The 21616-nt window shown below is 42.0% G+C and overlaps 4 protein-coding genes across 8 annotated transcripts in view; 3 read left to right on the forward strand and 1 right to left on the reverse strand.

Moving 5' to 3' along the window:
• The window catches only part of LOC108250538 (transmembrane 6 superfamily member 1), a 7153-nt gene extending 2354 nt beyond the window's left edge, over nt 1-4799 (forward strand). For both annotated transcript variants that reach the window (XM_017440461.3, XM_017440462.3), the window contains 6 exons: nt 114-196; nt 990-1108; nt 1796-1900; nt 1969-2061; nt 2148-2267; nt 4329-4799. In XM_017440461.3, the coding sequence (XP_017295950.1) occupies nt 114-196; nt 990-1108; nt 1796-1900; nt 1969-2061; nt 2148-2267; nt 4329-4520 (712 nt within the window). In that variant the 3' untranslated portion in view covers nt 4521-4799. The remainder of the gene's footprint in view (nt 1-113; nt 197-989; nt 1109-1795; nt 1901-1968; nt 2062-2147; nt 2268-4328) is intronic.
• A 296-nt stretch (nt 4800-5095) lies between these two features.
• zrsr2 (zinc finger (CCCH type), RNA-binding motif and serine/arginine rich 2) lies at nt 5096-9979 on the forward strand. The gene is made up of 11 exons (XM_017440465.3): nt 5096-5380; nt 5967-6046; nt 6129-6204; nt 6285-6393; nt 6635-6721; nt 7086-7124; nt 7259-7389; nt 7835-8048; nt 8392-8447; nt 8543-8652; nt 8735-9979. Exons 1-11 carry the CDS (start codon nt 5340-5342, stop codon nt 9562-9564), a joined length of 1773 nt encoding a protein of 590 aa, XP_017295954.1. The 5' UTR covers nt 5096-5339; the 3' UTR covers nt 9565-9979.
• Nucleotides 9980-10111: 132 nt separating this feature from the next.
• LOC108250539 (AP-1 complex subunit sigma-2) lies at nt 10112-14285 on the reverse strand. Its single transcript, XM_017440463.3, has 5 exons — nt 14113-14285; nt 13607-13785; nt 12909-13017; nt 12680-12817; nt 10112-11829 (listed from the first exon to the last, which is right to left on the reverse strand). The coding sequence occupies exons 2-5, from the start codon at nt 13783-13785 to the stop codon at nt 11782-11784; spliced, it is 474 nt and encodes a 157-aa protein (XP_017295952.1). The 5' UTR covers nt 14113-14285; the 3' UTR covers nt 10112-11781.
• A 1489-nt stretch (nt 14286-15774) lies between these two features.
• The window catches only part of phka2 (phosphorylase kinase, alpha 2 (liver)), a 31410-nt gene continuing 25568 nt past the window's right edge, over nt 15775-21616 (forward strand). Inside the window, exons 1-5 of one of the 4 annotated variants that reach the window (XM_017440474.3) lie at nt 15775-16513; nt 19019-19177; nt 19879-19926; nt 21270-21438; nt 21524-21606. In XM_017440474.3, coding sequence (XP_017295963.1) covers nt 16436-16513; nt 19019-19177; nt 19879-19926; nt 21270-21438; nt 21524-21606 — 537 coding nt within the window. In that variant the 5' untranslated portion in view covers nt 15775-16435. The remainder of the gene's footprint in view (nt 16514-19018; nt 19178-19878; nt 19927-21269; nt 21439-21523; nt 21607-21616) is intronic. The other 3 variants (XM_017440476.3, XM_017440475.3, XM_017440477.3) reach the window with 3 other exon arrangements.

Here is a 21616-nt window from a genome sequence, read left to right on the forward strand (position 1 = left end):
CTGTCTGTCTGTCTGTCTGTCTGTCTGTCTGTCTGTCTGTCTGTCTGTCTGTCTGTCTGTCCGTCTGTCCGTCTGTCTGCCTGTCTGGTTTTGACAGTCGTCCATGTTTGCAGGGACAGTTATCGAGCGATTGGACTCTACTGGGTGGGCTCTTTTCTCATGAGCTCCATGGTCTACATTCTTGGGAGCGCTGTGGGTAAGAACACTAAAAATAATGGGTTACTGTGCGCAGTAACCCATGTTGACCACCAGCATTGTAGTTCTCATGGTAAAGAAGTTAAAAGTTCAAACCTGTGTGTAAACTACAGTCATGGGACAAATAAAGACTCCCTGTTGGGTCTCGGGTTTCAGCAGCAGCAGAACTCTTAGTGGGTTCCTGGTTGTGGAGGAGTTGTGGCCCACTCTTCTTTCCAGCGTTGCTTCAGCTCATTGGTTTCTGCTTCAGTCTTCTGGTTCCTTCAGATGAACCTGAGCCGAGCTGCCATGTTGTTTGTTAGAGAGAAGAGGCTTTCAAACAAGCCATGACCTTTAACCTGCTAACTGAGACCTGTAGTCATTGCACGGTCTGACCTTCAGGGTGGACTGTATCTTCCTCTCTGTAGAACGATGAACTCCAGATAGTCTGGAAATGACCTTTGACCCTTCCCAGATTGATTCTCTGAGGTCATTGCTGATGTCTTTCTGCCCTGGCGTTGAGTTAACTCACACCTGGAGCTCCAGAGCAGCAGAACCTCAGCAGGTCCTGATCCTGAGGCTGGAACTAGGTTCTGTTTCTGTTTAATAAATAATCTGTCAGGTGTTTTTGTTCACCTGAGGTTAGATTTGAATCATTTTAGAACCTGATAAAGATCAGATCAGGTTTATTATTTTAGTTCTCATTAAAACCTCCAAACTAAAAGGACTTTCTTTTTCTCATGGCTGCAGAAAAGTAAATCATAACATAATGAGTTTCCCACAAAAATAAGCCGTCTTTTTTCGTCTTTTCCCAGGAAAATATGGGAGCCAAGTTGGTTTTGTCTTTGTCCTCCACATGCTCCACGTCTCGGTGTCTGTGTGGGCTTGTTTCCAGATCTTCAGTCAACCCTCGACCCGTGATGTTCAGTTAGCAGTACGTGAAGGGAATCCTCAGGAGATCAGATTTCTGCTTAATATTTAGCAAGTAAACATAAAATAATAAAAGTGTCAAAGGCTCAACAATATATTTATTAATGTAGCTGTAAATTTATGAACATTATTCTACCTTTAAACATAATTTCTAAAGGTATGCTCGCTATTACCTTGTTACAGTCACAAAAATAAGATTTTTTATTACTTTTTTTACTACTACTGTTCAGACTGGAGATGGTTCTGGTTCTGGTTCTTACAGAGACAGATTTGAGTGTGAAGCCATATATTTTATATTTATAATTTCCAGGTTTTAAAGCAACAAACAGAACAGGAACAGATCTATAAGCGGCAGTGGACCACAGTAACTGACAAACTCATGCAATTCAAACACAAAAAAAACAAAAAACAGGAAACCAGTGAAGCCCTTTCTCCAAACCATATTAACCACAAAAACAAAAAGGGAAGAAGAGAAAATAAAGAAAGTAAAATACTAATTAAGGTTACTGGTGCAATGTAATGGTTTGGTGTCTGCAGGCCAGTTTAATCAGAAAAAGGTTTAAAAGGTAAATAAAGGATCAGGATCAGGTCCAGGTCCCCGGTTTCAGACCCGGAGGGATTTACCTGTTCTTCTTTCTGAGTAATGAAGATGAAGATGCACAGACAGATGAAGAGTCTTGTTGTTTTTCAGGACATTCAGGACCCACAGAGGACTAACGTGCTCCACAGACCTCTGGATCTGTTCTTTCTAATCTACCTCATCCAAGCTTTGGTGTTCTGTGTCCTCAGAGGACTGGTGAGAAAAAGGAGATGATTCTCTACTAAAACTATGATTCATTTATTAACTTCCTGTTTGTGTTTCAGATTGCTCTCGATTGTTCGAGCAAATGGTGTCAGGACTACAGCCGACGGTTCGAGCCTTACCTGAAAGATCCGTCAGCTTATCCCAAAGTTCAGGTAACTCAGAGACAGTGAATAGGTGGAAACATCAGCCTGACTTTGTATCTCTCTGAGATGTTATAAACTACATCCATGTTTCCCAGATGCTTGTGAGCATGCTGTATTCTGGCCCGTACTACGTCTTTGCTCTGTATGGGCTGCTGGTGCCAGGATGTGAATGGATGCCAGACCTGACCCTCGTGCACTCAGGAGCTCTGGCACAGGTTTGGACCATCGTCACACTCACTCACTGGACATTCAGCAGCTTTGTTGCTCCAGGAATGAAGCTGTTGCACGTTCTGGTTGCTCTTGGTTCAGCAGAGCAACATCTCCTTCCAGGTGGCAGGAGGTTCAACGGTTTATAGGCAGGGTGTGAGGGATCTTCCACGGTACTGAAGGGTTTTCCTTTTTGGATCTCTTCTTGAAGAGATCAGATTCAAAGAGGTCCAACTAGTCAGCAGAAACAAAGTGAAACAGTTAAACTCTCTTTATTCATTTATCTCCAAGTGTTACCATCTAAAAGCTACAACAGTTCTTTAACAGTGTCCTTGTACGTTTCTGCTAGGGCACAAAGTTTTGCCGTAATTGTTCCTTTTCTCCGTGTGGAAGAAGATAACATGCGTGGCATCATCTGTGATCATCTGTGATCATAAATGTCCATAAATCAGCCAATTTTCCAGATGTTGATCTAAGATCTGATGAGCTGAGAGTCATCTCCAACACATCTCACATGAGATCGGCTTCTAGATTTATGTGTTTAAGTTCCTTAAAATATTCTGAGACAAAAACGTACACACACCTTAGATGGAAATGTCACTTTACAGACTCTGAGAGAAATGTTATCAAAGATATTTTAATCAACCAGAGAGAAACGTCCAGCTGTCTGAGCAGCCTTGTCTTATTTTATCACTCAGACTTTGTGAGCATTGACGCCAAAGAGGCAAAACTCAGCTTCTCATGAGGGTTTTTCTGAAGTTTATCTTTGTTTTAACATGTTTTTGTATCTGCTGGTGAAATCAGTGAATTACTGTGATGGCTTCTTCTCAGAGTAACAACAGATGAGGCAGAAATGTGGATAAATTCTTTACCCGCTCTGCTCTTTGTTAGTGTTTTCAGAGGGTTCAGTTTATTCGTCTGAGCTCTCACCAGCAGCTGTATCTAAACAGATCTGGGGGAACGAGCACAATAGAGACGTTTACTTAGATCTAAAAATGGAAACTGTGAAGATTGGCGGCAGCAGCTAGAGCACCGGTCTCATCTCCAGCGTACAAAGCAGCTATTGTGTTTGAGCTGCGATCCGGAGCGTCACTCATCAGTGGGGCTAAGGGCAGAAAGTGACTTCAGACCAGCAGGAATGGTGGTGTTGGTGGTATTCACTTAAATGTCAGCTGTTCAGCCAGGCTATAAATAAGAGAGCAGACGCCCCGGGAGGCTGAGCTGCTACGAAATGTGTTCATTTTCTATTATTTTTGTTTTTACAATTTAGGTAATTTCAAATAAAAGACAGATAAATGCCAGAACTTTTATCTTTATTCATTTATTAAATAACTAATCATGCTGTTGTTTTGTTTCCTTCTGTATGACCTGTTCAGTAGAGAGCTAACAGGCTAACAAGCCACTAGCCTGATCGGATGAAGATGTTTTACTCTTTCTGTTTGTTTCATTCTGTCACAGACAGTTTATTCACATATCTGATAAACTGCAAAAACTGGCATTTTGTAGTTATTAATTTAATTAAAATATTTTCCATGTTATTTTTGGTCAAAGCAACAAAGAGCCGCTGCAGAAGGACCAATGAGCCGCCTGTGGCCCCCGGGCCACAGCCTGCAGACCCCTGGTTTAGACAACTTATATGTTTTATATGAGAGAACAAAAGGCCTGAGATTTATAACAATAAAACTTGTATTAAATGTTAAAATGTGAGAATTAACATCTTAGCTTTCCTTTAAAAAGGATGCATGTAGGAAATAAAACTAACACTCCATTAAGAAATGCATATCGCCCGCCATCTTGGCTTGGGTTGACTCCGAAGCTTCAATAAAATCTGTCCTCAGGTTCATGAGATATTTTGCTAACAGACAAACAAACGAACACATATGCACACAATTACATGATCACCCACCTTTATTTAATAATTAACGGGAGTCTTTGTAAAACCCCATGATGCATTACCCTTGCAAACCTTAATAAAACAGAATTTTGTTGTTTTATTTCAGGTATTCATGAGGTAGGAACAACATGCATGGCTTTCATTTCCCTGTCGTATTTTTTCTGCTCCACTTTAGGCTCAGTTCTGTCACATAGGTGCCTCTCTGCACACCCGGACCCCGTTCTCCTTCAGAGTTCCAGCTGACAGCCAGCCTGTCTTCCTGCTGGTTAATGTTCTCTACACACTGGTTCCACACTTCCTGTGCTATCGCTGCTGCGCCCAGCCGGCCTTCTTCGTGAAGCCAGTGGATCAGAAAAAACAGGAGTGACTCAGGATGTCAGGGGCTGACAAAGCCTCACAGTTTGGAGAAGGAGCCACCAGTCTGAGAACTGAGTGGTTGTTTTTAAACAAAGACAATTTCTGTCATACATGTTATGTTTATTTTGAAAATGTGAATACATGAAAACAAGTTCCTATTTTCTCTGTGTAGCATTTCTGGCAGTGAACTGTCAAGAAAATAAATTTTGCATGTGTGTGCCTTAAAATAATCATAAAATGCTGAAATTTTTTTCTCTGTAAAAACTAAGAATTACTCCAAGTTTATTTGGATAAATAAACATTACAATTTTTGTATTTCTTTTTCGTGAAAATCCATTGTTTTGTTGATTTTTGTGTCTTTTTGGTGCAGTTTTCTAATTTAAAAACTATATAAATTATTGTTACTGTAAAAACATTAACAGTAACTAAAGTTTAGAGGTAAATTTATGAGTTATGACATCTTGGATTTTCCTTAACAATAAGACATAATTTGTTTTTTATCGTTATTTTTTATAATATGCAAGGAGAAAGAGCATCAGCGAAAGCTGACATCTTTTTAAGGACCGGAAATCAGTTGAACCGGAAGTACTTAAGGTAACACTTCCTGTTACTAGCATAACAGGTCCACAGTTGCATTATTGTAAACAGAAAACAATTTCAGTTATGTCTATTTCTAGAAAGCCTTGACAGTTTTGGAATTATTTTTTTAAATGATAACAGGATTTTTTTTTTCAGTTTATGGTTAAATTATAACGAGAAGGCGACGCAGATTAGCTTGCTGCTAACATTGGAGCCGAACAAGCTAACTCGCTAGCCACCGTTAGCCGTCATGGCAGCTTCCACTCCACTCATGTCTGCTCCAGTTTTAAGGTTTGTAACTCTTTTTAAATCATGCTGAAATCATTTGATTGATGTAATAATTCAGATAGAAAAAGATTATGATAGTTATTAGATGCCACGCCGCTGATGAGAGTTATACTTGGCTCTTTTGTCAGTGATTTGGCTCGTTTACAGCTTAAAGTATTATTGGTTATTGTTATTGTTTTAAGGTTTTAGGACATTTTAGGACAATGTTGCATTTTGGGTATTACCTGCAATGTTTCCTGAGTGAAGAAGCAGAATTCTTTGTTATTGTGTGGTTATATATGTGAATTAAATGAGGTCAGATAAATATCTTACTGAAATATGTCTAAGTTTCGAAATATTTAGACATTTTTGCTTTTAGTTGTTTGTCATTGTGTTATTAGTTTGATCAAGATTTTTAGGTTTTCTGGCATGAAAAAATGCTAAAAGTTGAACTTTGAAGAAGTGACAATGTTTGGACATTTAAAAAAGTTGAATCCTGTTTAAAGCAGATAAACCTTACCAGGCTATACATTTTAAAACTTTTCTTCTACAGCATTATGATTATCTTTGTTTGTTTGTTTTATGGGTCTAAATGTGTTTTCCCATTCAGTCAGAAACAACGCAAAGCTGCTCTGAGAAAAGAAAGAAGACGACGAAAACGCCAAGCTCTAGCTCAGGCCAGAGAAAGTGGTATAAACTTAAATATTTCATTGACGTAATCAAAAACGATTCCTGAGAGTTTTTTATTTTAACCACAAAATGAATATAACAGACTTGAAAAACGGAGCTGAAGAAGAAGAGGACGTGAACGATGGAGATGGTGAAGATGATGCTGCTGAGGAAGAAAGGTGGGACAAGACGGAAGCTGTATTTACTGATTGGCAGGTGATTTGTGATTGTTCAGTCTTTATTTTATTTGTTTTCTCAGACTGCGGGAACACGAGGAGTGGATGGAGAGAGAGCGGCTGGCTCAGGAGGCGTTCAGGCTGAAGACAGAGGGGGAGGAAGCTGCAAGGAAAAGGAAAGAAGAGGAGGAGGTAATCTCCTGTTTGAATATTAAAGGCCACCATTTGTTATCTGTGTGAAGATGTTTGGTCTCACTGTGGTTATATTGTCTGAAAGTACAAACTAATCCTCCTGTGAAGTACCTTCTGCTGTTCCGTGCAGTTTTGACTCCATCAAACTCAGTTCTGCTGCTGTAAATCCTGTTTGCAGTGGTTTGATTATTTGGCTGAGCTATGTCCAAACTTGAGTCGTGTTTTTTCTGTTTCTTCATAGCGTTTGATAAAAGAAGAATGGGAGTCCCAGCAGAGGAGAGAGCGAGAGGAGAAGGAGCAGAGGCAGCAGGAGAAGCGAGACAGAGAGGTGAAACGGACTCCAGGAGGATAGATACAAAAAGAAATATATCCTCTGCTTCATGGATTCATTAAATGTTACGATAATAACAGTTGGCAGTTTTTTTGTGAAATGTATTTTTCCTTGACTGAGTGGGAATCATACGCCTCCTTAACTAAGATACACTGAAAGAGAAAAACCCGTCAGCTTTCACAGGAAGGACGTATCTTTTACTTTGTGCTCCGACTCGCAGTAAACTGATCCAGAACTTCTGAATTTATACTTGTTATGCTTTTGGGCCTTGTCAGTGAGCTCTTAACCCCCAATAACAGATACGCTGCAGTATGTTGACCTCTTCACATTTTCACCTGCCGTCTGTTTACACCATTTATAGGAGGCTGTTCAGAAAATGTTGGATGAAGCTGAAAATCAGGTAGAAACAACAAAGACATTAAACTTGTTTAAAGCCATCGTCAGCCTGGTAGAAGGCTGAAAACTAAAATGTATACTTCTTATTTTAACCCTCAGTCAGAACATGTAATCATTTTTGTTCGTTTTCACGTCTAGCTTGATAAAAGAGGACCGTGGATGAATCCCGAGGCTCCTGTTTCTGTGAACTCTGAGAACTTTGGAACGGAGCGTGACGTGGCTAACTGTCCGTTTTTCCTCAAGACCGGAACGTGTCGCTTTGGAGACAGGTACTGTTAAAGGTGGTGTGTCCCTGAGCTGCGACTGTTGGAGACGAGTTTGTGTTTAATGAGGCTATTCACAGAGTCTGTTTACTCGAACTGGTCAGATTGGAGGAAACAAGCCTCTGGCCCTGTTACTTTGTGGGTGAAGGTGGGCAGATTTGGACCAGTTTTCATCGGTGTGGTTTTTAGACCTGCAGCTCTCGTGCTCTTGAGAAAAAATCAGACAGGTTATCTGTCTGTGATGACTCTGTGACTATTTTGTTATAATCTACACCTTCGAAGCTCAAATGACAGGGCTGCAGGCCTCTACGACTCACGTGAGGAAACTCAGAGTTTTAGGACATTCTGGAGTTTCCTTCATGAACGAGTCACAGCGCAGTGAGATACTCTGTTGACTGAACACACAGTTGGTTTCGCTGAGTTCTTTTCCCACTCTTCTTTGTGAGTGCAGATGTTCTCGGAAGCACATTTACCCGTCATCCAGCCCGACTCTGCTGATCCGTGGGATGTTCATCACGTTTGGAATGGAGGAGCTGCGGCGGGACGATTACGACATGGACGCCTGTTTGGAGCACAGCGAGGAGGACCTGCACGAGTCTTTCCTGGAGTTCTACCACGACGTTTTGCCCGAGTTCAAGAACGTCGGCAAAGTGGTTCAGTTCAAGGTGAGGACACATTTCATGCGTAGAAGATACAAAACCACATTTTTAACAGTAAAATGCCTCTAAAGTAACGAGCAAAGAGTTTTGATGCCAGAATTAAATTCAGTGAGTAAAAGTCAGAGAATACAACTCAAATCTACAAAAGTTAGAATGTTGTGTAAGTTATTTTAATTAAAAACAAATCTCATGAACCCATAATTTATTCACAATGAAACGTAGTAAATGTGTTTAAACTATTTGAATTTGATGGCAGCATCACGTTGGACAGCCAACAGAAATATTAGATTTCTTCTCATGCCAAGAAAAACTGAAGGCCTTTTATCCACAGATCCATTTTTGCTCTTAGGTCTGCTGCAACCATGAACCTCACCTGAGAGGAAACGTTTACGTTCAGTTTGCCACGTAAGTCAACAATCTGTGCATCTGTTCCCAAACAGTTGGGCTATTTTCTGTCTGTAAGTTTGAGTTATTTGTGCTTTTGTCTCTGATCTGGGCAGAGAGGAGCAGTGCAGAGAGGCCCTCATCAAGTTCAACGGCAGGTGGTACGCCGGCCGGCAGCTTCAGTGTGAGATGTGTCCCGTTACACGCTGGAAGAGCGCCATATGTGGTGAGTTCAGTTTTAACCTTAAAGGAAAGATTTCTACGAGGAGTAAATCTGATCAGGAACTTCTGGGTTTTTCCTCCATTAGGACTGTTTGACAGACATAAGTGCCCCAAAGGGAAACACTGCAACTTTCTGCACGTGTTCCGAAATCCTGGCAATGAATTCTGGGAGGCCGACAGGGACCTTCACCTCTCCCCAGACCACGGCGTCAGGGGCAGTTGGCGAGACGAGCGGCGCTCGGAGCGATTCAGCGAGCGGTCATGGAGGCGGCGGCGCTACAGCAGGAGCCCGGAACGATCGGAGAGATCCCACAGCAGGCGAGCCGACGACGGGCGGAGAAGCAGCAGCTCCCACCGGCACCGAGAGGACAAACGGACATCCGCATCGAGACACGGGGACAGGTGGACAGAAAGACGTCGGAGCAGAGACAGGAGCAGAACCGGAGACAGAGACCAACACAGACTGAGAAATGAGAGCAGAGACGAGGACAAAACTCGACACAGAAGTGAGGAGAGAGAAAGATCTGAAGGTGAGGACAGTGATGGAGCGGAGTCAAGAAGCCCATCCAGAGAAAAGAAAAGGAAGAAACGAAGCAGAGAAAAGAGCTCAGAGAAAAGTAAGAACTCACACCGCCGCCACAAACACTCTAAAAAAAGCAAGAAGAGCAAAAAGAAACACAAGAAGAAGAGCCAGGTTTCAGACGTAACGACTTCATCTGGAGAGTCAGAAAACGAGAAGGAATCAGAGGAAGAGCCTGGAAATGTTCCCGGAGGAGACGGGAAGGGAGCTGAGGGAACTCAGGAACAACAGGCCGAAGAGGCCGAAGAGGAGGGTCAACAGAGCAACCCAGATATCCGGAGCAACTCAGAGATCCGGAGCAACTCGACAGGAAACGGAAACAATGATCCTTCTTAGCGTCTCCAAAGGTTTAAAACTGGGTCTACAGATGAAAGTTTTTACATCTACAAATAATCTGTTCAGTCTTTAAAGCAAAGCTGGTTTGGCTTCTTGGAAAGTGAAATTTCAGGAACTGAAGTTATCGCCCGCCGCTGTGAAAGACAGGCGATCATGTAACCGCAGTGTGTCTGATCGAAGCAAAGGACAAGTTTTAAAGATGATTAACTTTAAGAGTAAACCTAATTGAAGATGGCCGCCACAGCTAATCAACGTTAGCAAAAACAAAACAGTCATTTTGACAGAGTTTGAGCTGAAATGTGGTGTAGTAGCTGAGAGGCGGCGGGCGATAAGCATTCCTTCAGGAAACACTGCTTTTATTGTGATTGTTTTAAACACTGGATGTTCAGAATAAATCCAACATGGTGAGAATAGATTTGGTGTTAATTGAATGTTTCAAACATCTCATCACAACAAAGAAATTATTTTTAAATTCTTATTTAAATCTGGAGCTGCTACACTCCGTGGTTGATTAGTCAGATTACAAATAAAAGACATCAAAACTGAGTCTTCTTGAACACATTTATTGTTGATAACTTTCAAATATAAGAAAAAAATGTTGGAATCGTAAAATACAAAATGACTTTAACACAAATCAAAAGTGAATTAGTTGAATAAGAATGAATGACTCACTGGTTAATACTGATGATTTCTAAATGTGTAAAAATGTCCTCAAACAGAAACAACACGAGTAACAGAATTCCCACAGACGTAGTTTTTGTTAAAAATGCCTTCTTCTAACAACAGAACAATCTGGACACCAATAAGAAGGTTAAACACAGTGTTCTTTGGTCATGAATTAGCCAATTTTTTTAAAATAGTGTTTTTATAAACATCACAATCATCCTATCCTGTCTGAAGACAGCAGGAGGAACAGATTTACCAAAAATAAACCACTAAACATCGTACTTTGGACCATCTTTAGTGAAGAAACGGTTAAATATTCAAAACAAAACCAGAGAATCCAGACAACAGAACAGAAAAACAGTTTGTTCATTCTTTAGAGGAAACAAATTGGATCAAACTTATAATCTGAATGAAAATGGATTTAATGATTAATCTACCCAATAATGTGAAACTAATACTGTCAGTGGTTTAGAACCTCTTATAGGACCGGATGAAACGTTTTATCTGACCCTTGACCCCAACCTTGGTGATTTTAAACCACTTTCCTCCCATTTCTGTCCAATAATTGATTTATTTTTTTACATCTGTGAATTAAATTGTGCGTTCTTGTGCTCGAGTGAAAAGTGCAAAGAGCAGAACTGGGAAGGAGAGGTTTGCTGTGCAGCAGATTCAGCTCAAAGGTGAGTGAACGTTCTGCAACCATCATCAGTAGTTTCTTTGTTTTTTATCATTTTATGATTGTTGCTTTAATATTTTATAACAGCTGTGGGTAAAATGCACCGTCAAAGATCATTATCACACGAAGGCAAAAGCCACGTTTTTGTCCGTGTGTTTGAACTGTTAGCAAAATAAATCATGAACTGCTGAACGGACTAATAAAATTTTATTCTACAACCGATTAACTTTTAGATTCAAGATGGCTGCCACAACCAACTGATATTCGCCAACACAAAAGGGAATTGAACAGTTATTGTGGTATAATTTGGTGTGGTAGTAGCTGACAGTCATTAACAACACATACTCCAAGCACTAACAAACCATGTGAGAGGGATGAGCATATTTTTATTTTCAGGCTCTAACTCCATCATTTCTCATCTGTAGACTGTGGCATGAAATGGTGGGTGATATACATTCCTTCAACGAATCCTAGGTTTTTAATCCCTACATTATATTTGATTTCTGGAGACTCATCACTTGTTTCTCAGCCCAGCTGGGGTCCAACCCACTGTTCTAGATGACGGCAGCGCTCGAAGCGAAACATCACGCCGTGCTACCAGCGAAGAGGCGTGGTCTGAAAAACATGCTGGATGTGATGCGTCGATGCTACATCGGTCTCTGTAGAGTTTAAAGAGTGACGCTAAACACTGAAGAACACAGGAGACAGACAAAAACCACAGTTGGCACCAAGCTGAGACTTGTTACAGTACAGGACAACACAGAACACTGAAGGTGATCACACACACACACACACACACACACACACAACACTGACAGTGGAAAAAAAAGACAGAAGAGACGCAGATCAGATCAGATCTGGGAGCTCAGGGTGGTTTAGGTCAACCCGATTTCCTCTAAGACACTTCGGGGTGCCTCGGCTTCCTGTAAAGAAACAGAAACGTTCTCTGAACTGAGTGGGTCACCCATCAGACATTTTATACAACTCAACCTACAGTCGTTTTATCAGGAGAAAATAAACCCGATCGGGATCTTTATCGGGTTCTAAAATGATTCAAATCTAACCTGAAGTGAACAAAAACATTCAACAGGTTCCACCGAGTCAGTCAGTGTCTCTCATGGTTGTGGAGGAGTTGTGGCCCACTCTTCTTTCCAGCGTTGGTTTCTGCTCAGCTCTCTGAGGTTCTGGTTCTGGACCGTTCTGCTGTGTTTGGGATCATTGTCCTGTTTGTCACATCTGACTCCAGAATCAGCCCAAACCATCAGCCCTCCACCACCGTGCTGACAGCTGCAGTGCATTCTGGGTAAACATCTGTCCTCTGGTCCGGTTCTGCTCCAGAAGTTTTCTGGTTCCTTCAAGTCGAGCTGCCATGTTGTTTTTAGTGGAGAGGCTTTCAAACAAGCCATGACCTTTGACCTTTAACCTGCAGCTGCTTCTCTGAGGTCATTGCTGATGTCTTTCCGCCCTGGCGTTGTGTTAACACACACCTGTGGCTCCAGAGCAGCTGAGGAAGCAGCTCCTGATCCTGAGGAAGCAGCAGGGCTGGAACCAGATTCTGGTTCTGTTTAATAAATAACGACTCGGTGGAACCTGTCGGGTGTTTTTCTTCACTTGATGTTAGATTAGGACTTTAATCCCTGTGACTGTAATTAACAGCATGCATCATGCAGTTAATGAAGAGCTTTGCAACTTGCTAAAAACATACTGCAGATGGTAATTTGTCGGCTGGAAGTGACTCCACTTGTCCTACTTTGTTAAACTAACTGATCATACCTCCTGCAACAAGTCCGCCTGCTCTATGGCCTTCAGCACGTTCTTTTTGGACGTTTCCTGGGCCTCTCCTCCCAGCAGGAACTCATCCAGGATGAAGTAGGCCTTCTCAAAGTTGAAGATAATATCAAGCTCACACACCTGAGAGGCACAAAGAGGAGAAGATAAGGGAAGATGTGATCCTCACAGAACTCGGATTCTAAGCACCACACATGGGTTTACAAAAACTCACGCTGCCAAAATATTTATCCAGCAGCTCCACGTATCTGTGGATGATTTCCAGGGTGATCAGCTCGTTGTCTTGATCCTCGACTGCACAGCAGAAGTACAGGCTGGCGTATCTACAACACAAAGAGCAGAAACACAAGTGAGCCGGGTGGAATAATAGTGAAATGAATACAGTCAGAAAAAAACACTCCTTTCTTGTTTTATGGTTCTGTTGAGGCTCGCAGTCTTGTTGCTTGGATTTTGAACATGTTCAAAAAAAGTTGTGACTAATTGTCTGTCAAAACAGTCAGTCGTTGCGGATTTCTCAAACCAAATCTCCAGAACATCAGAGCTGCTCTCCTCTGTCAAAAAACACGTCCAGCTCTAAAAACCCACATTGACGATAAACAATAATGATTGAAAAACTGGTCCAAATCTGCCAATCTTCATTTATAAAGTTTATTCACAACAAGGTGGACAATGAAACAATGTGCACGATCAAGAGTGCAGTTTTGCAAGTCACGGTTTTCAGAAACAAGCCGTGTGAAACACGCAGAATACAACGAGACTGCGGTGAAAAATCAATGCATTTTCTCGCAGTGTTGAGTCATTTCTGCTCAACAGGTGAAGCTTAAAACCTCTCTGCTGCGTCTCGTTTGTGTAAGACAAACAGGTGTGTGTGAGGACGGGCGTGCAGGGCATGAACCTCTCTTCATCGCCCACCTTTTGTACACAATCTTCAGGTCTCTCCATTCCAGGAAGCTGCACATCTTGGGCTTCCGGGCCAGTATGGTCTGGACCAGGTCCCTGGAGATCTTCTTCCTCTCCTTGTCGGACAGAGGGACATACCACTTCTGTAACCTCAGCTTCCCCTGGCGGCTGAACAACAGCATGAACTGCATCTGAAGGAGGAAGTTCAGCGCAGTTACAATCACACGAAACATTAAAAACAAGAAATGTTGAGTTCTACTCTGCTTGAATATATTTATATTCAGTGAGAAATTCTAACAGGAAATAAAAACATAATATATTTGAGTATGCACAACCCCAGCATTAGATCAAATCAGCTTTATTTGTAGTAAATTAAATTTCCTGGTGGTTTTAGCACAAAGTTTTATTAGCTCACATTAGCTAACGTCGCTAAATTGCCTCATTTCGTGACATTTGCGCCCCCCTCCTGCGACGTTTAACAAGCTACAGATAAAAACAAGATGGTAAACATTACTTACCTTCGTCTTGGCCTTAAAGATGGCGGCTTAAACGGACTTTAAGTTCAGCCAAATAAAGTTAAACACATAGCAGCTGAAGACAAACAGATGTTTGAGTCTCTGATGTTTAGCTTCTCATCCAGCTTGCTGCTAAACTGCTTAGCTAGCGGATGCTGCTGAGACAGCTATGAAGAGCTGCGCTGTGATTGGTCGAATAGACCCGGATCTGCAATCTGATTGGTTCTCCGGTTCCGTTATTCTGTACGTACTTACGTCACTCGCAGGGAATAGCTTTTTAGTTGTCTAACGGTTACTTGATATTTACTTTGCTTTGTTTAGTAACAAAAAACAGTTTTATGTGTAATAATTAAAACTAGAAAGTTTAAGATGACGGTTTGAAGGGTGCTAAAGCAGCTGCGGCCCAAAAATCCAACCCATCTTTGTAAAAATATAAGCTAAGAAAACAAAAAGTAAAGCCTACATTTGGATGTAAGAAGTACACAGAGAACAGTGATCGAAATAAATGTTAAGACCAGTCGCTCATTATGGTCACCATGGTAACCACACACCCGTGTCTCACTCCCTGACAGCAAACTTAAGAGAGACGGACTGAAAAGTAGGTTTAAAACAAACAGTTGCTGTGTAAAAACTATAAGTCAGAGCAGGAAGGACATTTTTAAATGAAGCCGCACTTCAAGGCTTTAAAGGGGAAAATAAATAAAATATCAGAATAATGAGTTTTCATGTTTTTCTTTTAGTTAAACACCATCATAAACCCCTCCAGTGGTCCATTTCTCTGATTTCAAACGTTAATGACTTGTTTTTAGAGGTTTTGTGGGCTGATTGTGTGGGCGGAGTTACCTCCTCGGATCTTGACGTAGAAAGAGGCGGGGCCAGTGGTGGCAGACCGCTGTAGGACGCTGAGGAGGTTAAGGGCGGACTGGGCCGAGGGACAGGACTGAAGGCTTGATTTGGGTCAAGCTCGATTATTTTAAATAATCGAGCACGCCCGCCCACAAAGCCCGCAATGACTCGTGCTTGTGCAGGTCATATGTATTTAAAATTTTATTTAACGTTATAGAGAATAAACGAACACACCTGCAGAGCACCACCTGTGAATCCCTCATTTGTTGTAGGAAACTCTGATTGACTGTCATATTCCTGGTGAGTTTAAAAGGGTTTATTCAGGGCAACATAATTTCAGTTTATGGGATTTGAGTACAGATTATTACACCACAGCAGAATTATTTAAATTGTAGGTATTCAGTTGATGATGTGTGCAGACGGCGTGCATTCAAAGTGAGCTCAGCTTCACTCAGTCTTGGTGGTTTGCGTTAATCGGGCGGTGGCCTGGGATGGTTGTTGTCCCGGTCCGCCCCTGGTTACTGTCGCTGCGTTTATCAGGGGAAATGGAAGCAGAAGAAGAAACAAGAGGACCGCTTTGAAAACATGTTTTTGTTTCTGTTCAGGAGTGATGCTGTCGGGAACTGGAGCCCCACGTTTCACTAGTGGAACTTTAAGGTGATGTCACTCAGTCGGTGCTTCTTCTGTTGAAGGTTTGTATCTCAGGTTCTCCTCTTCAGAACGTTAACTGCAGTCAGTCTCCAGACTCTGGGTTGTAATTTTAAAGGAATCACATCCATCAAACCTTCTTGTCCTTCAGAAGCTGAAGAATGACTCAGCTGGTGGAGTTTGGGTCAGTTTACACAATTAATTCCAACCATTTCACCTCCACACTCTCTGGATTTGCTTTTTCCTGTTTGGCTCTCGATACGTCAGAGTGATCACAAAAACTGAAATTTTTTTTAACTCTTTTTTTTTATTATTATTAATTAGTGTAATTTTATGTTAGATGCAAGAACAAGCCCCTTCCATGACTGTATTTGGATTCCTGTTAGCTTGAAAACGCTTCTCCTTCCTCCTTTAAACCCTCCGGCTGTGGCGCAGAGGGGGTTTGGCGCCCCCTGCCGGCCACCTGCGGAACAACAAGAACACGATGTACGGACTGGATGTATGGCTCAGCGCCGTGCGTCACTGACGCACAGCCGCCGAACCGCCGTGACACCGCTCAGAGACAGTTTCCACCGGGCTGCTGCCTCCGAGGCTTTACAGACAGGCCGCTGGTTCAATTTCACCCCGTTAGTTTCGTCTGAAAGCAGCCGGATGCTACTCTGCTAGCCGAGCTTTAGCGCCTCCGCGGAGGTCAGACGGACTCAGGAGGACCGGAAGGATGGATCCCTGCGCAGAAAGTTAGCCTGAGCTAAAGTCATCTGTTCGCTTTTATCCCGGAGGGGTCTGCAGCAGGGAGGCTGGTGTTCAGGTGGAGTTCAGGTGCTCGCTGAGGATGAGGAGCCGCAGTAACTCCGGGGTGAGGCTGGACGGATACGCCAGGCTGGTCCAGGAGACCATCCTGTGTCATCAGGTAGGTCCAGGACCGGAAACATCTTATTCAGGCTGCAGGAAGTCATTTAACGTTTCCTCCATCTGATTCTGATTCTCCTGTCAGTCATTAAAATCCACCCAGAACCATAAAAAAATAAATTATTCATGGAGGTTTGCTGCAGGTAAAAGCATCCCTTAATTAATTCTTTTAATTACATTTTACATGAACAAACACCACAGGTTAAATTCACTTTAATGACATGTTTAGTTATGTTTCCAGACATGAAGAGATTTAATAAATGCAGTCTCTGCTGTTATTCTAATTGTTCATGTTAAAAGAGTTAAACTGAGTCATATTTAGTTTATTTTTTGGACTTTTTGCAGTAATTTTATCTCTGCAGAAACTGCTTTGTGGCTAATTTTTAATATAATATATGAGAAACTTACAAATTTCACTTTAACTGGAATAAAAGCTCCAGAATGTTGTAGTTTTACGGTGAAGGTGTGAAAAATAAACCCATAAAAATAATAAATTCCACCCTTTTCTGCAGGTGTTTTGGTTAAAGCTGTGAAAGCAGTTTCATGATGCTCTCATGATGACTCTCAGCTACTACCACACCAAATCTGAGTTAGAGCCATCCTTGTGTTTTTAAGGTTGGTCAGCTGTGGCGGCCATTTTTAATCCCCCTTCATTAAACGACTAATTAATACTTGGATAAGGAGCAGAGAAAAAGACAAACATGGAGCTAAAGAACAAATACGACTGATCTAACTTTACTTTCTGTATATTTGTGTAAAATTGTTAAAAATCACTCGTGATGCTTCGATCCGAAAGGCCAGGAGGTCACATTTCACTCCAGACTAAAGATACGGACAAACAACAAACCTTATCTGAAGCAATAAAATGTTGACCAGAATATAAACGTTTTTTAACATCTTCCTGACCCGTTTCAGCCCGAATGAAAGCAGAACTTTAAGCAGGTTTGGATGTTTGATTATTGTCAGCAGGAAACAAAATAAAAGCCTCCCGGTGTTTCCTGTCAGGGTGTGGGAACCGGTCCGGGCCGGGCCGGTTCTGAATAAGCTGAGGAGCCGGCAGATAAAAGGCTTCAGCTGATCCCGGCGGCTGAACTTTGACCCCACCGTGTTTGTTCCTCTGCAGCTGCTGCTCCGGATGAACTTTACTCTTCAGACGAAAACATCCAAACGTCTCAAACTGAAGGTCGTGAAGCAGCTGAAATGTTCTTTTAGGTTCTTCTTTGTCATTTAAAGCTACAACACTTTAAAACCTAAAGTTAGTTTAACTTTTTATTCCACTAAAGATGTTTGAGACGTTCATATCTGATAAACTGACTCTGCAGGTTCAGTTTATTTCATCACAGAACATGTCACAGGTTTATATTTAATCTGTGTTTTTACGTATCGCCCGCTGCTGTAGGCGAAGGCGGAGTGATAATGTTTTTGCCCATGTCTGTTAGCAAAATATCCCCTGAACCAGCGGACAGATATAAGATGAAACTCTCAGGAAATAATGATTAGATGAACGTCTGCAACTGATTAACAACCTGATTCAAGATGGCCGCCACAGCTAATGGATCTTAGCAAACACAAGAATGTCTGTAACTCGGTTTATTTTACAGATACGGAGCTAAAATCTGGTTTGGTAGTAGCTGAGAGTCATCCTTTCTACAAGCTGTGAGTGAAGATGTTTGTCTAAAACCTCAGCAGGCGGCGGGTGATATGCATTCCTCCCATTATGAGTCAGGGTCGTGAGGTTCTGCAGATAAACTAACTGATAATTTATTTAAGATCAACAAGATTATTTAATTATTATTTATTCCAGCTTCAGAGAAAACTTTCTGTTGCAATGACTCAACCAGGAAATAGTCTGATCCCTTCCTTCAGTTTCTGGTGCTGCTTCGTGTTTTATTTAAAAAAAACAAAAAATATTTAAAACTTTTTTAATATGAAGACTTTTATCTCCTGGTTATTTAAGGTTTAACAAAAAAACAACTCGAGACTTTTCAGTTTCCGTGTAAAAACAGACTAAATGCTGAAGAAACTGAGTTATAAAACTAAAAGCAGCAAAACATGAGCTACAAGCTAAATGTAGCAAGAAGCTAAAAGTAGCAAAAGGTTAGCTAGCTGCTAATGAGCCAAATGTGGCATGAAGCTAACTAAAAGCTAAAATTAGCATTAGCAGATAAACAGAAGCAGCAGCTGAAGCAGATTTCAAAGTTTCTGAATGAATTAGAGAATTTAAAGTTAAACTAAGTCTTGGCAGCCTTCAGCTGAACGAGCCGAAGGGTTCGATTCATGAACTAAAACTGAGTTTGTCGAAGTTTAGATTGTAAAAATAAAAAAGCAGGAAATACGTGTGAATGCTGACTCAGCGTGACGATAAATCAAAGCTTTAAAGAATCTTAAATACATAAATAACCTCGATGGTTCACGCTGTTATTAAATCAGAAGGGAAAGTTTTACCTGAGGGGGCGTGGTTTATGTTTCCTGTAAACCTAAGGTTTGTTTTGGGTTTTCCTTCCAGAACCCGGTGACCGGACTTCTCCCAGCCAGTGTCCAGAAGAAGGACGCCTGGGTCAGGGACAACGTCTACAGCATCCTGGCCGTGTGGGGGCTGGGCATGGCCTACAGGAAGAACGCAGACCGCGACGAAGACAAGGCCAAGGCCTACGAGCTGGAGCAGGTGGGTCTGGGTTGGACCCGAGCCGAGCCGGCCGGTTCTGCTCCACGGAGGAGCTGGAGCTTAAATTAAATCATCCAGGACAGTTTAATTAGTTTTTATTCTGACGGTTGGAGACTTTCTAGCTCCTACAGCTGCTGTTCCAGTTTATTTACCTGTTATATTTAACATAACAGATTAATTATATACAGACCAATCAGCAGTTGTTATTCAGACTTATTGTTCAGTTTGTGTTCAGCTCAGGGGAAAGGGAACATTTGGACCAAACATGAATCATCAGGCCTTAAAGACAAGCCTTTCTGAAACCTGAAAGCTGCCTCATCCTTCAGCTAACGGCTCTTTGGGAATCACCTTGTTGGAGCTGAAAACTGATATTTTCCATTAATTCAAGTAAAGCGCTGAGAAGAGACGTGTTTGTGTCGCAGGCTGCTGGGAACAACGAGCCGAAGGATCCAGTTTAATATCTGTTAACCGTTGACTCGACTCTGACTCATCCCTCGAGTTTCCGGTTTGTTTTTATTTCCTGAATGATTCATGGATCAGAGTTAAAAACGTTCCTCTGAAAGTGATTCTTCATCACTACTGATCCCAGAGCTGAACTTTGCTCACAGTTTTCTGGGTTCAAAGTGATAAAAACCCGAACTGATCTGTCTGATGAGTGTATTTGTTGCTGTTTCCTGACGCGGTTCTTGTGTTTTTGGCAGAATGTGGTGAAACTGATGCAGGGCCTTCTGCAGTGCATGATGAGACAGGTACGACACGCCCGCTGAGAGGAAGTCAGGCTTACTGTAAACATCCCCGCACGCAGGTTTCCCTCCACAGAAAGGTCAAAGGTCAGGGGTCAGATACAGAAACAGATGACAGCAGCTTGTTTTTTTGTTTGTCCAGTATTGAGTAGAAGCAGAAGATAAATTATCAGAGCAAAGAGCTCAAATGAAGAAATTCTTCTCCTCTTCATCAACATCTGTTTGCTCCTCCTCTCAGTTTCAGCTAAATATTCCACAGAAAACAAACAAATTCATGATCAGTTTTATATTAACTGAAACAAGATAAATGTTTAATAAAGCCTTTGGCTCTTGGTAAGATTGAAACTAACGTCACTCTGTTGTTTCCATCAAACTGCTCGTCAGGGTCAGGGTTAGGTTGACACAGACGTCCTTCTTGTCTTTGTGTCAGATTGAGTTTGGAGTCAGGAGAAGCAGAGCGGCACGAGGAGCCTGAGTGAAACTAAAGATTTGATTAATGCAGATAAAAAAGACACAAACCTAAACGGTACATAAACAACAACAGAGATCCACTGAAGAGACGTGGGGCTGATGGACTGTAAGGACGACGTCAAACTCCAGGCCTCGAGGGGGCGCTGTCCTGGAAGTTTTAGGTTTTTCTGCTCCAGCACACCTCATTCAAACGGTTTAATCACCTCCTCACCAAATCATCAAGATCTCCAGAAGCAGGTCCACAAGTCATCCTTTTAAAGCAGGTGTTTTAAAGCAAGAACACGTCTAAAACATGCAGGAGAGCGGCCCCGAGGAACGGAGTTAGACACCTTTAGAAGGAGACTAATGAAAGGTGTACAGGTGGAAGGCGGGCTGTGGATAAGTCCTGGCAGCACACAGGAAACTCATCTAAACACACAAGGAACCAAACAACAAAACTAATAAATAAAATAAAAACACTGATTCTGACCCTGCAGACTTTGTGCTGTTTTAGCTGTTCTTATAGCTAAACCTTCGGCTCATTCAGCTGATGGCTGCTCTGACTTTTTGTTCTTGTAGCTTTTATACTTTTCAAAACATTTAACTTTTTTCCCCATAAACACATTAGGATCTCTTCAGCTCCTTCAGACACTTTGTTCTCTTAAAAATCTGCTTCAGCTGCTGGTTCTGTTTGTTTTATGCTACGTTTAGCTTTTAGCTACAGTTATGTTACTTTTTGCCTTCCTTTTGCCACCTTTAGCTTTTAGCTTCATCACTCAGTTTCAGCTCTCAGGGTAAATCTGTGCTGCTCGACGTGTTAAACGTTACGCAGCTAAATTCAAGTTTGAGTTTCTCCTTGTTTTTAATCTTTCTCTTATTATTTTGTCCCGTGTCTTCAGGTGGATAAGGTGGAGAAGTTCAAACAAACCCAGAGCACGAAGGATTGCTTGCATGCCAAATATAACACGGCCACCTGTTCCACGGTGGTCCGAGACGACCAGTGGGGTCACCTGCAGGTGGACGCCACCTCCATCTACCTGCTGATGCTCGCACAGATGACAGCCTCAGGTGCAGCAGGCGCACCGAGGGGCCTTTTAGCAAATCCATCACCTTTTCTGCTTAATTTAAAGACAGGTTTTATGTCGTCCCACAGGTCTTCACATTATCTCAAACCTGGACGAGGTAGCTTTTATCCAAAACTTGGTTTTCTACATCGAGGCGGCCTACAAGGTGGCGGTGAGGACCG

The sequence above is a fragment of the Kryptolebias marmoratus genome, linkage group LG15 (genome assembly GCF_001649575.2).
Source record: "Kryptolebias marmoratus isolate JLee-2015 linkage group LG15, ASM164957v2, whole genome shotgun sequence".
NCBI classification, from domain to species: domain Eukaryota; kingdom Metazoa; phylum Chordata; class Actinopteri; order Cyprinodontiformes; family Rivulidae; genus Kryptolebias; species Kryptolebias marmoratus.

What these genes read in the sequence shown, in the direction of transcription:
- LOC108250539 (XM_017440463.3), bottom strand. Translation starts at nt 13,785, where the DNA reads ATGCAGTTCATGCTGTTGTTCAGCCGCCAGGGGAAGCTGAGGTTACAG. An exon ending in CTGAAGATTGTGTACAAAAG is followed by an intron (nt 13,018 to 13,606) that starts GTGGGCGATGAA and finishes TTTGTGTTGTAG; the next exon opens with ATACGCCAGCCTGTACTTCT. An exon ending in AGGCGGACTTGTTGCAGGAG is followed by an intron (nt 11,830 to 12,679) that starts GTATGATCAGTT and finishes GTTTCTTTACAG; the next exon opens with GAAGCCGAGGCACCCCGAAG.
- zrsr2 (XM_017440465.3), top strand. Translation starts at nt 5,340, where the DNA reads ATGGCAGCTTCCACTCCACTCATGTCTGCTCCAGTTTTAAG. An exon ending in ATGTCTGCTCCAGTTTTAAG is followed by an intron (nt 5,381 to 5,966) that starts GTTTGTAACTCT and finishes TTTCCCATTCAG; the next exon opens with TCAGAAACAACGCAAAGCTG. An exon ending in AGCTCAGGCCAGAGAAAGTG is followed by an intron (nt 6,047 to 6,128) that starts GTATAAACTTAA and finishes TGAATATAACAG; the next exon opens with ACTTGAAAAACGGAGCTGAA.